Here is a 15378-nt window from a genome sequence, read left to right on the forward strand (position 1 = left end):
GAGGGTGTAAGTCATTACCATACGTATCAGCGTCGTGTCTTTATCATCATGTCCACACTGATGCTGTTGAGCTGGCGCCCACTCCCACCTCTGCAGGGGTGCGGGGTGAGGAAGGGGAGGGCGAGGAGAAATCTGCACTCTTGAAGACCCACTCCGGATGCCATCTCTCTGCGGAGGGAAGTGTGGGTTCTGTGCAGAGTGCGGGCCCAAACCCGGTCGCTCACCTGCTCTGAGCCTCTGTTTCCCTCCTCTGGGAAATGGGTACAATCCAAAGAGCTACTTCCTAGGGCTGTGGGGGGGATTCCGGGAGATGATGCATTTAAAGTGCCTGGCATACAGTAGGTGCTTAAAAGGCATTGGGTGCTGCTGCCACCATTCCTATCACTCAGCCCAGAGCCCCCCAGATAGCCCAGCCCACGAGGGCCAGCTCCCTGTGTCCTTTCCCCTGTGTTCCCATAGCACGGGTTCAGACCTTCCCTGGGGCCCTGTCGCAGTCCATCTGTGTCCCCCAGAGCCGCAGACTGCCCAACCCATGTGCATCCCTGCACCCCATGCCCAAAGCTGGTATGCACCAGGTTCAGAAAGAGGCTGCGAGGAGAAGAGAGTCGATTCTTGGAAAACCTCACAGAAGGAGGCGCCGACGGTGAGGCGAGGAATCTCAAGTCAACACGTAGTTCCCAGCCACCTGATGAGGCAGAAGGACAGCGCGTTCTGCGGGTAACAGTGGGGAGGAGGACGCCTAGGTGGCTTCTCCCAGCACCCACCGTGCGTCAGGTACCTGCTCAGGTTTTGACACCCATGATGTCACCCGCACTCACAACTACCCTCCCAGGTATGTGTTGCTGTCCTCATCTAGCCCATGAAGAAATCTCAGAGAGGTTAAGTAACTTTCTTAGGGCCACACAGCTGGCAAGGGGAGGAGGGAGCAGCAGGTTTATCTCCATCATATGCTGTACTGATTGACATGAAAATGAACGTGTGTTCCCTGAGCATGCCCCCAGGGGGACTGGAAAGGTGAGTTAGTTGGGGAAGACGTAGGAAGGAAAAAGGAAAATGAAACTTTGCAACACAAGCTCCTCAACACGATTCCTTGGGATTGCGGGGGAGGGGGTGGTGTGGAACCCAAGGCCGTGTGTGGGGCACCGAGTCAGGAAAGCCATGTCCCCTCTTCCCCGCACAAGCACCTGAATTTTGCAGGAGTGAGGCTGGTGCGGGCCAAGACGACAGCGCCCATGACCTCCTGGCTCCTGCTTCCCCCCAAACAATGAGTCTGTGGAGTATCTGCCCAGGCCCTGGGTCAGAGAAAGGTCTCAGCGATCATCTTGGCCTGCCTCCTGCCCGTCACAGGGCTCTGTGTTTGTACTTTTCCTGGGCCAGACAGCTCACTACCACATCCCTTTGTGCTTTGACAGCTCAGGTAATTAGAAAGCTTTTCCTTTTGCTTAGCTGCACCTTCCCAGAAGCTTCCTCCTACTGGGGTTCAGCAGGCCACAACTTACCTCAACTACGCAGAAACTTACCACTGGTCTCTAAGGAGAGGAGAAACACAACAGTCTTGGAGAAGTCCTTTCCGTGCCCTTCATCACACCTGCTGCTTGGACGTCACCAGCCCCCCCCCCCAGAGGATAGAGTTGAGGGGTTTGGGGTCCCTCTTCCCAGCCTAGGGCTTGGGCAGGGAGGGCAGAATGGTACTGACCCAGCCTCCAGCTGGGGGCACGGTGGCGAAGGACAAGTTGTTCTGGAGGGTTGCCCAGGGCACCGTGCTGGGGAGAGGCAAAGGCAGGAGAATAATGCAGAATTGGATGGAAAGGCCGAGGAGGGAGCCAGTGGGCAGCTCTCGAGCAAACGGGGCCAGCCAAGCCTACAACAGCCCTCACACCTGGCCAGACACCTGCCCCCTGGGTGCCCCAAGGTGCCACCTTCCAGATGCCCTGGACTTGGAAGTTTTCTGGACCAAAGCCACAATAAATGACATAGTGCCAGCCAGCAGGACCCAGCAAGTCCTCTCTGGTACAGCCAACCCTGTGGATGCTTCTGCTGGGTGCTGAGACCTACCATAGCCGACGTTCCCAGAGAGATGGGCAGCCCCCTCCAGGCTCTAGTCCTAAAGAACAGCAGCTGCCCAGGGGCCCAAGGAGCTCCCAGTTAGTGCTGCTGGCTGCCCTGCCTCAACACGCATTCCCTGGGCACCTGCTGGGCGTCAGGCGCCACACCGGGCACAGGGAGGGCACGGGTGAGTCACCCCGGCCCTGCCCTCATGGGTCCACACGGGGCAGGTACACCATGGTCAGCACCGCACTGCTATTCCATTCTAACACCATCCCCTTGACCTCTGCCTGCTGAGCGGGGAAGTCAAGATTCCTCTCCCCATTTTATAGAAGACGGATTGAAATTCAAATGGAGATCACCCACAGGGCCACAGTGGCAGAGCCAGGATTTGACCCCACTTGGGACAGACTCCAAAGTTCAGCCGCTACCTTGATCTCACTCCTCCCCTTGAACTGACGAGCAACACAGAAGATACCCAGATCTCAAGGTGTTTGGGGGTTGAACTCATGGCATTTGGGATCAGGTAGACCTGAACTCAAATCTCAGCTCCTGTGTGACTTGGGTCAAGTCTCTCGACCTCTCTGTGTCTCCATGTCTTTGTCTGCAAAATGGGGGTACAGTTGTCCACACCTCGTGGGGTTGTTGGGACACTTCATTGAGCTAAGGCCGTGAGCCCTTGCTATAGTGCAACCCCCTGTTATTATGGTCACAAAGGACATGGGGAGAGAGCAGATCCTGGAGAGAAGGCTGGTCGATAAGAGGATCCTTGTACCTCCCTTCACTACCTGACTTGACCAAAAATGTGGGTGGTTCACATTCACATCCTGAAGTTCCTTTTGCTCCCAGACGAAGACCGGAGTCCCTCACCGGCGGGTACGGGCTGTATCATCTCCCAGTGCCAAGCCCGGCAGGGACCTGGACACAAGGCAGATTTTAGTAGGATCTGTTAAATGCCCACCATGGGGCAAAGGCCCCAGAGGGTCCCCCAACTTCCCCACCCCAGTGTGGCTTTCTCCTCAGACCTCCCTGGGAGCTGGCTATGGCTGGCCCCTGGCAGACCCCAAGTCACAGGCAGACACTTTCTCCTAAATCTAGAAGAGTGTCGGGTGTGGCTGTGTTCTCTTTCCTTCCTTCCTAGTGATAACAATCACGGGTGGCTTATGCCCTGTCATTGCTCAGGGAGGGACACACCCAGGGCCTGGAAGGAGGGCCCAGGCTGGGCAGGCCTTCTTTGAAGCGGACCCCTGCCTTCCTGGGAGTGTGGGCTGGAGAGGAGGGGACAGGGCTCTCAGCCGCAGGCGCCCCCAGCAGAGCCACATGGGGGCTGGGGACCAGAACCTCCCCCCTGAGAGAGAAGCCAAGAGCTGTGGATGGGAAGTCACGGGTGAGTCACTTCTTCCCTCTCACCCACGGGCTTCCCAACTGCAGAAAGAAAAGCATGCCTGTGCGTACACATTTCATGCAAGATGAAATTCCTCATCTGTAAAATGGGGGCCAAAGCCACAGGTAGAAACAACAAGCAACATCATCCCGGTCTTGCAGGGGCAGAACAGGCGCAGCGAGGCTAAGCAATGGGCCCAAGGTCACATAGCCTGCAAGTACACGCCTGACCCGCGGCCACAGGTCATGACTCTGCAGTCAGTTCACTGACTCTCTGGTGGCCGTGAGGGACCCAGAGAGGATGGTGGCCAGCCTTCCACCCCAGGTGAGGAACCCGGGCCCAGCCACCTCGGCTTGGCCCGGCTCAGACCACACAGCTGTACCCACGGCAGGGTCCAACTGTGGAGTTTTCAACCCTGCCTTACCCCACCTCTCCCAGCACGGTGCCTGTGACCCAGGTGGGGATAGGCGGGGTCCTAAACATCACTGGAGCACTTTAAGGGTTTCAAGTGGCCTTGGGCTCCAATGCAGGGTGACTGGCTTCTCTGGGGCATTTGGAGGGCCAAACACTGCTCTGCACCCCCTGACAAGAGCCGGTGCATCCCAGCTCCCTCGGCCCTGGCCCTGAGAGCCAGGTACCCATACACTGTCTCAATGGCACCTGTCCAGGCCCACAGTTAAGGACCACCTCCCCCGGCTCCCCCGGTAGCTGACGTCCTCAGCTGGTTGGGGATTTGCCAGCTCCTTCTAGCCCCACATACCACCCACAACATCTTTGCGTCTCAGGACCCCTTGGCAGAGCTAAACAGTTGCTTAGCAGCCCCCAAGAAGGGAGTAGAACCTTCTCTGGACGGAGCAAAGCTGAGGACATGTGACACGGAGAGCATTTTGGGGTCAGGAGGAATCTACCTCACCTGAGAGCGACCCTCCCGTTCCTGGTGTCTCAAGTGCTCTCTTGGGGTCCCTAGAGGGTGGGCCCACCGAGTGAGGAAGGGCAGGGACTGAGAGGAGCCAGGACTGCGGGGGGCAGGGGGTCGGCAGTGATGGGAGCTGGAAGGGAAACCAAACCAGAAATGATGGGAGGGGCAGGGAGGGGAGGACAGAGAGACCGACGGGGAGGGGTCCATGGTCTTAAATGGCAGGTGGCCAGGGGACCAGGGAGGCAGGGACACCTGTAGGATTAAACAGTGGCTGACCTCAGAGGTCCGCCCCAATGCCAACATTTTCCGTCCCAAGAACACACAGCGCACGTTCCATGTCCGGACCCCGCGGAGGCAGGGAGGACCCTGGCCCCAGAGTCTCCACGCACCTCACCTTCAAACTGCAACATTACATCTAATGAAGGAATGTGGTGCGGCCCGGGATGGAGCCAGGAAGAGAGACGGTCCTCACCCGGCCTTCAAACCCTGGTCCAGCCCGGCTCTCGGAGTCCATCCATCATTACGAATTAGTGTCTGCGGCAATCCGGTAATTACCCCATGAGCCGCACAATTATACCTCACTGTACTTCTGCGCACGTTAAAAGCATCAATTTATTCAATGTAAACATTAAGAATATATATATCACAGGTTTTATAACTCTGTTTTGGCATTTTCATTTTCTGAAATACACAGAACCCCAGGAAACAGGAGCAGCCTGGGGTCTCTCTCCAGCTCCTTGGAGAGGCCCCCGGAGTCCCTCTTTCCTGGGCGCCTCAAATATTACCCGTCTGATCTGAAGAGTCTATTTTGCTCTGACACTTTTGCAGGGCTGGGGGAGGCTTTGGAGAGATCCAGGAGGATGTCTCTTCCCCCTCCCCCCCAGCCAGCTTCCCTGGGCCAGAGAGTAAACATTCATTACAGCCTCCAGCCTGGGGCTCTCATTCTGGCCTCTGGCGGACAAGGAGGGCCAGACCGCACCACGAATGGACTCCCCACACTCCCCCCCCCTTTTTTGGCATGCATCCTCTGGGGGCCACCTCCAAGCGAGGACAGGGACAACCAGGGCAATCTGACCAGACCTGGGGGGTCGGGGGGGTGGGGAGCTAGTCCTTGGGGGGACGGTTTCTATAGCACATCCTGAATCAGGGGATTTCTAAGGGTTCCTTGCGCTGGGGCACACAATTACCCCAAACACAAATATTTCTCCACATGGTCCACACAGCACCTGGGGGAATTCATCACCCCACATCTCCACCCCCATTGGCTCTCCTGGGGGACTTAGCCTCCTGGCAGCTCAGGTGAGGGGTAAACCTCCTCTTTGTGGTTGGGGGGAACTTTCCCCTTCAATCAGCAAGGCTAAGTAGAAACCCGCTGCTTCGCCTCAGCTGGAGCGGGACACCAATGGGCGTGGAGGAGCCCCAAGTTCATCATCCTAGCCAGCCCGGGCCCTGGGTGACCTTCAGGCTCCTCTTCAAGCCTTCCCAGGCTGATAATGTCATGCCCACTTCTCTACCTATCTTAGACCAGAAGGCGGGTTGGCAGGGGCGGGGGTTCTTCCTTTTGTCTCCTTTTAAACCAACTTGCTGCAAATAAACTTCCATTTTCTAGCTTAGAGACCCTCAGTATTTACACCCCTGGTCAAGACCAACGCCCAGGATGAAGGCTCCCTAAGGGCTGTTGGGTGGGGGTGGGGGGGTCTCTCAAAATGCTCACTCAGGGGGCACCTGGGTGGCTCAGTCGGTGAAGTGCTCGACTCTTCATCTCGGCTCAGGTCTTGATCTCACGGTTATAGGTCTGAGCCCCACATTCAAAATAGAATAATTAAAAGTGCTCACTTCAGGGCCCCAAAGTAGTGCCCCCGCCCCACCTCCCAGAGTCAACCAGAGAGCAGCAGCTGTGGCCAACGCAGGCAGCTTCCTTGTGCTCCACGGCTAGGCCAGGGCCCGAATCTGAGGGTGCTGGGGTGCTTGGTGATCCCAAAGAGGAACCGCCCTCCATTCCCACCGCACGCACAGCCCAATCCGTCCTCTGTTCCTCCCACTCTCGGAGACCTGACGGGGAGAACAGGGACCGGAGGAGCTGTGAGTACCTCCTCCAGCTTCCAGGGGCCCCAAACATGCAGGGTCTCCTTTATCCCCCCTCCCACCCCATTGTCAGATGAGAACACCAGGGCCCAGAGAAGGACAGCGGCTTGCTCAGGGTCACACAGCCACAAACGGAGCTAGGATGAGAAGCCACGTCTGTCCAGAATCGGGGCCCTTGACCTCCACGCTGAACTCAAAACAGGACTCAGCTCACTCTGTTGAGGCTCAGATAAGGAATGAGGCCCAGCAAGGGCTGGTGACTTGGCTGACGCCAGACAGCAAGTCAGCTGCTGAGTTCAGACTAGAACCCGTGTCTCCTGGCTCGCAGGAAAATGCTTCCAGCCTTAGTCAGCAGCACCATGTAAGGCCTAAGTTTCTGAAGTGACCTTCCAGAAACAACCACCCCCCAGGATGAGAGCAGAGGTCTGGAATCTGGACAGCAGGGGCCTGCTAGCAACCCCTTCCCTGCCCTTGGTGTTAGAGCTGGGTGGCCAGATAAAGTCAGTGTCCAGCTAAATTTGAATTTCAGCTAAGCAGCGGTTTTTAAAAACCTAAGTAGGTCCCATAGGATATACTAAAAATAATTATTGTTGTTTACCTAAAATGCATACTTAACTGGGCGTCCTGTTTTTCCATTTGCTAAGCCAGGGAAATGCTACATTAAAAGGACAGGAGAAAATGGGATCTCAGCTACCCACCCACATCCGAGAGAACCAGTCCCATGCCAGGACTCCCAAAAGGACTCAGAGCCAAGGTCTGGCCTCCAAGGGTCCTGGCTCCCCCTCCTCAGTCCTGTTACTGGGGCCCCAGTAAGCAGGGTTTGGAGGGTTTCCGGGACAGAGGCTCACCGGAGGCCAAGCAGGAAGGCAGACCCAACGTTCACAACCAGACTGGGACAGCACGGAAACTGAGACCCAGGAGGCAGTGGGAGCTCAGATCCCACCTTGTGACAGACTCCCCAGCCCCTGCCTCCTCTGAGAAGAAGTCCGCCACTCTGAGCCCCTTATCTGCAGGGGCTCCAGCTCCCTCTTATCCAGCAGGAGTGGAGTCCCTAAATAGTTCCAGACTGAATGGAGTCCATAGACGGTATCAGAGCTGGCTCCCCGAGACCCCCAGCTCCAGCTCCCTCCATGGCCAGGTGAGGAAACTGAAGCCAGACCAGGTCCCTGGGCCCCCGTCTGGGCAGAGCCAGGACAGGTCAGAGACTTGGGCCAACAGGAGAAGCTGATTCTCCTGGGGTCCCTCAGATGTCACCCCTAGGTGCCCCCATCACCGCCAGCACCTCCATCATCGTGGCAAACACAAGCCCGGGTCTTGTTCTAGGTTCTTGTCCTTTATTAACTCCTTGAATCATCCCTCTGACACTCCCTCCTGATCCCAATCACCCTGGCCGGCCTCCAAGGATCAAGTCGCCACGCACCCCACACCTCCACCACAGACAGAAGGGCTGTTGGCAAGAAAGAGGGAGAAACTCAGGGCAGCCCAGTCCTGCTCCCCGTCTTGAGTACCAGTTCATTCTGGTGCCACACACCAGCGCCTCTCTGATGTCAGAACACAGAGCCCGGGGCTCAGAGCTAGAACTCTGATCCAGGGACTTGAGGCCAAAGACCCAACCCTGGGTGCCCAGGAGAGACGGGGCCCCAAGATGGGCCTGATACCCTAGCTCCTCCCTGATACCCAGGCTCTCCATCCAGGCTACCTGCTCCACACTCCGAACGACCGCCTACCAGCACCCTCTAGCATGCTCGATGTGTCCAACGGGCACCCACCCCATGGCTTCGGGGCCCTCCGGTGCAGCCCAGCCCTCTGCACCCAGACAGGTACCTCTCAGTTCTCACCTGTGAACGTCCACAGACGTCTCAACTCCCACCACACATACGGCATAGGTGGGCTTCTTGAGGGACAGCCTCACAGATCTCTGCGGGGCCATCCCGTGCCCCGGGCTCCCGGGCTCTGCTCTTCCTATCTCCCTGGCTCCTGTCCTGGGCAACAAGTCGCCAGGAAGGAGCCTGCGTTCTGATGGGTCGGTGCTTTCCTCCTCCCTTTTAATTTCACCCTGTGACCTGATTAGCTGCCTAAACTGAGTCCCCACCTCCTGGCTCCCTGCCCAGCCCTCTCACTCGGGCCTGCCAATCCAGGAGGCCAGGGGAGGAGGCACCCTAGGTCTCTCAGAGAGTTGGGAAATGAGGGCTTCCGTTGGGGGCCCCGATGGAGCAGGGCTCAGCTGCCCCCAGAAGCTCCTTGTGGGCCCTGTCTCTCCTTCCCTAGCTTTGACTCCAGCCTCAGACCTTGGCGCTTGAACCCTCACGGTCACAACGTCAGCACTTTCTGAGGGCTGATGACATGCCAGGTGCAGATCCCGATCTCACGCATCCAAAGCATGAGGCAGTCAGACCTCCGGGGTTCAAATACCGGCTTGGCCTCTTACAACCTATGACCTTGGGCAGACGCTCCACCCTCTGTGGCTTCCTCTCCCAGGTGTGAGACGGCAGCTGTCGGGGACGGAGGTGGGGACGCATGAGCTATGCGTGCGAGGGTTAGCACAGGGCCTGACCCCCAGCATTCGCTGAAAGAAATGCTTGCAGCTCTTCCTGGTATCCTCATTTTACAGGGAGGAGAGGACCCACTGTCAGTAGGAGGACAGCCACGGCTGACACCCAGGTCCTTCTGACTCACCAAACCACCCCCAGAAGCCGAGGCTAGAGCCCTGTACCCCAACTCCTGAGACGGCCAGCCAGTGGGGAGGGCACCTCAGAAGGTGCTCAGAGCAAGGGGCTGGGGAGGCCTGACTCGTCCCTCAAAATCCTGTCTTTGCAGCCCCACCTGTCCTCGGGGTGCTCGTGGAACCCCAGTCGCTCACTTGACAAGCGTTCGCGGAGCACTCACTCTGCGGTGGGCACTCCTCTAGGAGAGGGGGACGCAGCCAAGAACCAAACAGACCACAGTCCCTGTTCCAATGCCATTGATACTCCGGGAGCCACCGCAAGAGCTGAGACGATGGTGGCTTGGTCCTAGGGGCAACCATGACCATGGGGAGGAGCAGTTGGGTTCTGAATGTCTCCTGAGGACAGGGCTGGGAAGGGATGCGGGCCCGCTGGGTGTGGGTGTGAGAGAAAGAGGGGAGTCGGGGATGACGCGAGTGCTTGGGCCGCAGCAGCTGGAAGGACAGAGCTGTCGTCAGAGAGATGGGGAAGGCTGGGGGGGGGGGGCAGGGGGACCGGGGCCTCCCAGTTAGGAAGTGTCTATAAGGCCCGTGAGGACAGTAACGCTTTGCGGGTGCCATGCTCCCGTCATACTGGGCAAAGAGGAGGCAGAGGAGGGGAGTTCCCTTGAGAGGCACTGAACACGGGGTCCTCTTGCTCCTGGGCAGCCACGGGGTCCTCTTGCTCCTGGGCAGCCACTGCACGGGGCCGAATAAGGACGCACAACCAGGACTGCCGCTGTGCACAGGTCTGGGGTGGGAGGATGCCAAAGAGAGAGGGGAAACGGGGCAGCACCCTCACCTGGGGAACTGCCAGTCTGACCAGGCAGGAGGGGGACACAATCCCTGCTCCGGGAACCCCCTGTCCGAGGAGGAAGACGGGAAACATAAAAGTCGTATAAGCATTTATGTGGTTACTTTTCACTTTGAAGATCTTCCTGAAATGTCTTTCTTAGGGCCAACATAGCCGATGGCAAATGTTCCCCATCTACAAAGTTCTTTACACCCAATGGCACCGACTCAAAGTCGAGGTTTACCCCCATGGACACAGAGCTTAGCAACACAACACCCAAGGGGTTTCCACCTCCACTAAGCAGAACCTGAGCCATTTTGTTCGTACGTAATGTAAAGTGGAGTGGAGAAAGCAGGCTCCCAGAGAGCACATGGGAATATTCCTGTTAAAGGAAGATGGATGGATGGATGGATGGATGGACAGACGGACGGACGGACAGACAGGAAAGAGGGAGGAGGGGAAGAAAGCAGGTTGGTGCATGAAGAGCTGTCTGCAAAAATGAGGGTGACGACGGTGACAATGGTGACGAGATGCCAGCAGACACCTGTTGGCCTCTGACCACGTGCTGGGCGCTGTTCTCACCCCTTCCGTGTCATCACCCACCTAATCCTCACCACAGTATTAGGTGGCAGGTAACAGCTAAGCCGGGAGCCCAAGTTCAAACAGACCACAGCCTGGGTATACAGGACGTGCCTTTTGCGGGTTGTGGGTGGGGCAGGGGCCTGGGGCAGGTCACAGCCGCTTAAGGGAAATGTTCTCAGAGCCGGAGGAAAGAGGGAGGGAGTAGCAGAGAGCGGGCACAGAGACTGAGAGGAACATCCGTGCATCCCCATTGCACAGAGAAAGTGAGGCACAGGGAAGCTAAGAGACCCTCTCGAGATCTGCCCCTGGCAAGTGGTCGAGGCGGGATTTGAACCCAGGCCATCGGACCCTGGATTGGCTCTTAATTGTTGACTGGATCCCTGGGAGATAGAATATCAGGGATCTTGTGTTTTGTCTCATTTTGTTTCATTTTACCTTCTTCCTTATGCTTTTGTATAATTGTTTAAAAATTTTGGTAAGCTGATGCTTTTACTATTAGAGAAAAAATGAAGTCTGTCTTTAAGAAAAAATGAGGAGACTGGCCCCCAGATGGCTCAGTCGGTTAAGCATCTGCCTTCAGCTCAGGTCATGATCCCAGGTCCTGGGATCGAGTCCCACGTTGGGCTCCCTGCTCGGCTGGGAGTCTGCTTCTCCCTCTCCGTCTCTGTGTGCCTGTGTGCTCACTCTCTCTTAAATAAATAAATCTTGAAAAGAAGAAAGGAAGGAAGGAAAGAAGGAAGGGAGGAAGGAAGGAAGGAAGGAAAAAAAAAGAAAGAAAAAATGAGTTTCCTGCTCTTGGCTTCCCTGCCCCCCTCCTTCTTTCCTCTGGCTCTAAGAACATGTCCCTTCAGACACCATGACCTGCCTGGGTTCCTGCCCTGCCCACAACCCGCAAAAGGCACATGCTGTACACCCATGCTATCATCTATTTGAACTTGGAATATCAGGCTTGATTGGCCAAATTTGGGAGGAGCAGGGGTAGGGGAGCTGAATGACATCACTGCTCCCCTCCCCTCTGCCAAGGAGAACCTTCAGCTGGGAGGACGTGCCCGGGTTAGCCTCAAACACAGCCTCTCGCAGGGGGAGAGGCCTGCCAGCTGCTGGGTGACTGTGGGACACTCGCATGACTCCAGGATGCCCCCGGAACAGCGCGGGGGCACAGCAGCAGGGAGGATGCCTGGTGCTGGTGCGACCATGTCCGGGCACTCATTTTCCCCATTCTCCAACAGTCGTTTTGAGCTCCTGCCATGCACCAGACATTATTCTTGGTGCTGGTGATACAGTGGTGAATAAGACCAAGTCCCTGACTTCATGGGGCAAACAGAGTTGCAAGAGAGACAGGGAATCCACAGCAGGACAGACACTGGGGCGTCAGGAGGTGCTGAGACCCAGTGAAGGCGGTTAGAGGGGAGGAGGGGTGGGGTGCCATTTGCATCGGCTGATTGGGGAAGGCTCGCTGGGGAAATGATGTTGGAGCAGAGCTCGGAAGGGCAGACCTCAGGGACCTGGGATCCCATTAACCCAGGAGGCCCCATGTCCCATTTCCCCATTCACAAGACAGGGCTCTGGAGCCAGCACCGAGCATCCAGACCGAGATGCCTTCAGAGGTTGGGCAGATAATAAATGTGGGAAGCCGCCAGCTGTGGCAAAGGGAGTAACACCGGTAACACCGTTGCTTTGCCTGATGCATTAAAATTCAATATTTCTTCAAAACAGAACACTGTAGGTCAAGCCTGTAGTGTCAGCAGATCTGGCCCTCGGGCCACTGTTTGAGACCCCAACTCGCACTATTTAAAAACTGGTGGATAAGGGCCGGGGAACAAATCGCTCAGGTTGGGGAAGTCATTGATGCCGAGGAGGGTAAACTACCTGGGCCCAGGGAAGCCTTGGTTCGCATGAGCAGGCAAGGAATCTGCCTGCCCAGAATGGGTTCTGGGCTGTTTGTGATTGCGGACACCAGCTGTGGGCTCCTCTCCTCGGGGGAGGGGTCCTCTTCAGCCCCCCCCCCCCCCCCCGTGCCGCCTGTGCCTGGGCTTACGTAGGATGGCCATGGAGGGGGGGCAGCAGAGCCCAGCTCCCTGGAGCCCCATACGTGGCCTTTCTCCGCTCTGAGCACCCCCCAAGCACCACAAGCTCAGTTCCTCCTGCTTCCCACAATCCTCCCTTTTCCGGCTGGAAAAGCCCCTAGAGTTCCTTAATTTTCCAGTCGGGTAAACCAAGGCTCCGAGAAGAGCTTTTTTTTTTTTTTTTTTAAGATTTTATTTATTTATTTGACAGAGAGAGATCACAAGTAGGCAGAGAGGCAGGCAGGGGGGTAGGGAGCAGACTCCCTGCTGAGCAGAGAGCCTGATAGGGGGCTCGATCCCAGGACCCTGAGATCATGACCTGAGCTGAAGGCAAAGGCTTAACCCACTGAGCCACCCAGGCGCCCCGAGAAGAGCTTTGACATACACAAGACAACGCGGCAGAGTCACGGGAAGCCAAGTCCAGGTCCCAGGTTCCCAGTCATTCACTGAAGACGATGTGTCCTGGGTGTTCTGTGTGCAGGTGCTGTTCTGGGCATCAGAGGGCTCACCACCCGTCGGGCCCTCGAAGCTCCTTACACTGACTCACTCCTCTGGGATCTCCCAGGCAGGATCCTGGACCCCCTGTGGGCCTCAGGGGCTCTGACTCAACTATCGCGAGAAGGCAGGGGACCCACCGATTCCCGCAGGGCCAGAGGGCCTGCGGCCAGCGGCTCTAATAGCAGGAAGTGGCGAGGGCCATGAGTCACCCAACTCCACTGACTCCCTCCCCAGCTCTGGAACATCCCAGGCTCCACTTGGTGTTAACAGCATCACATGCGGGGCTGGGCTGGGCACTAGGGGCTCGTGGTCAGGTGCAGCCAGCCCCACCCCCACAAGTGGCCGATTCAGCATCACCTCCTTCCCTGCCCCCCACTGGCCGTCTGCTCTCCCCCTCCCTGCCTCTCTCAGCAGAAGGTGCCGCCTCTACCCCAGGTACCAAGCACAGACCAAGGCAACCCCTTCAGTCAGCCCCTCCCTCATCCCCAGCATCTAAACAGTCACCCCACCTGACTCATCAGCTCTACCTCCCAAACCTCTCCGGCCCCATCCCTTCCCCTCCACCCTCACCCCTACCACACCCGCACCCTATTCCCTGCCAGGACCTGAGCTGCCCCCCCTCCCCCCGCTCTCCCGGTCCCCAGGCTCACCTCATTCCGCACTGCAGGCAGTAGGGACCTGTCTGAAGCACACATCCCATCTGCCAACCCCCCAGCCCATAAGACTGCTCCGGCATCCTGTGGCCCCCGATAAAGGAGGGCAGCTGGATGGAGAAAGTCTAGATCCTGGAGCCCTACTATCTGTGGTTCCAGTCTGGGCTCAGCCGTTTCTCAGATTTCGCAGCCCTGGCCAAATGATTTAACTTTTTTGAGACGTAGTCTCCTAAATTGGTAAAGTCCGGAATAATTCGGGAGTTCAAAATGATGTCTGTAAAGTGCCTGGGATATAGGCAATCCTCAAGAAATAGAAACTTCGCCTGGCACTCAAGGCCCCCCAGACCAGGCCCCTGACAACCCCTTTTTCACTCAGTGCCTGACACCTGTTCTGATCATATTTCTCTAGCTGCTCCCCCTCACTGCTCCCCAGGAATTTGCTCCCTGACTGCAGGGTCTCCATAAAGTTCTCCCCATCACCTGCTTTCCTGCCTTCCCCTCCCCCACTCCCACCTCCCTTCCTCCAGTGCCCACTCCACACAAGACTCAACTTTTCCCCTTCTTTCATGGATTTTTATTCCACATCCTAATAGAAAGAATTTGAGGCAGCTTACAAAATACACCCTGGGTAAAATCATTTTTCAAGTGAGAAAATTAGGTCAAAGAGTGGGAAAAGAAAACAAAAGACAGGGATGGACATCTGGTTGGTAGATCTAGCAGTGAGTTCCCTGGTGGCCCATGAGAAAAGAGAAATAGAATCAACTTCATGAACCATGGCGCCCACAAGATATAACCAAACCAGTTGAAGAAGAGAAGCCCAACTCTTCTGGGCCCTGAAAACTAAGGAACATTCCCCTCCTCCCATCTCCAAAACAGGGCAAGTGTGGGATTTTGAACTAAGTGACCCACGGCATTCTTATGGTTGGTTCTGAGTTGATTCACGGGTCTATTTTGGGGTGCAGTGTCTCTAGAAAAATGTGCTTGGTATCCTTCAGACTTTCCTCAATGAACAGTCTTCATTTTCTTCAATCCTTTGATTACATGGGGAGTGGCAGGGAATTTGGGGGTTCCCCCCATGATGACGGCCCTTCCTGGCAGCTGCTCCAGTAGAGATCCCGTATCTTTCAGTGTCAGCCAAGCTGGCTGCCCTTGTGGTCCCACCATGAGAATCAGAGTCTAGTACCTTCTACCGGCTCACACAGAGCTGGGGAGTCGTTCCCGGAAAGGGGGTAAGGGACGGTACCTCTGCTGGGCATCTCCCAACACTTCACGTCTCAGCAAGCACTCCCAGAAAACTTGGTCCACCTGCCTCATCAAACACATAGAGACAGAGAGGCCCAGAGAGGGAGAGCAACTTGCCTCAAAATACATAGCCTCCTAGAAGCAATGTGAAGTAGAAGACAGGGAATCAGCCTTGGAGCAAGAAACCTGGATTCTCGGGCCACCTGATAGGGGTCCTTGAAAAATTCCTCTTTCCTGTAGGGCAGCCCTGTCCACTAGGGACCTTCGATCTGGATCTGGCCTGTCCGGCTGCTGTGAGACATCATCTCCCCGGGCCCCCAGGGGAGAAACCACTGGACAAAAGAGCCTGGCATCGTTCCCCATATCACTCAGGCATATTTATGCCACCAAGATTTCCTGGGCGGCTCCA

At 56.6% G+C, this 15378-nt stretch overlaps 1 protein-coding gene across 1 annotated transcript in view; it reads right to left on the reverse strand.

Moving 5' to 3' along the window:
• PADI1 (peptidyl arginine deiminase 1) overlaps positions 1-8364 on the reverse strand; it is a 40188-nt gene extending 31824 nt beyond the window's left edge. Inside the window, exon 1 of the mRNA XM_045982105.1 lies at positions 8273-8364. Within this exon, the coding sequence (XP_045838061.1) occupies positions 8273-8364 (92 nt within the window). The remainder of the gene's footprint in view (positions 1-8272) is intronic.
• Positions 8365-15378: the final 7014 nt, after the last annotated feature.

This window comes from Meles meles, chromosome 1 (assembly GCF_922984935.1).
Source record: "Meles meles chromosome 1, mMelMel3.1 paternal haplotype, whole genome shotgun sequence".
Taxonomy (NCBI): Eukaryota; Metazoa; Chordata; class Mammalia; order Carnivora; family Mustelidae; genus Meles; species Meles meles.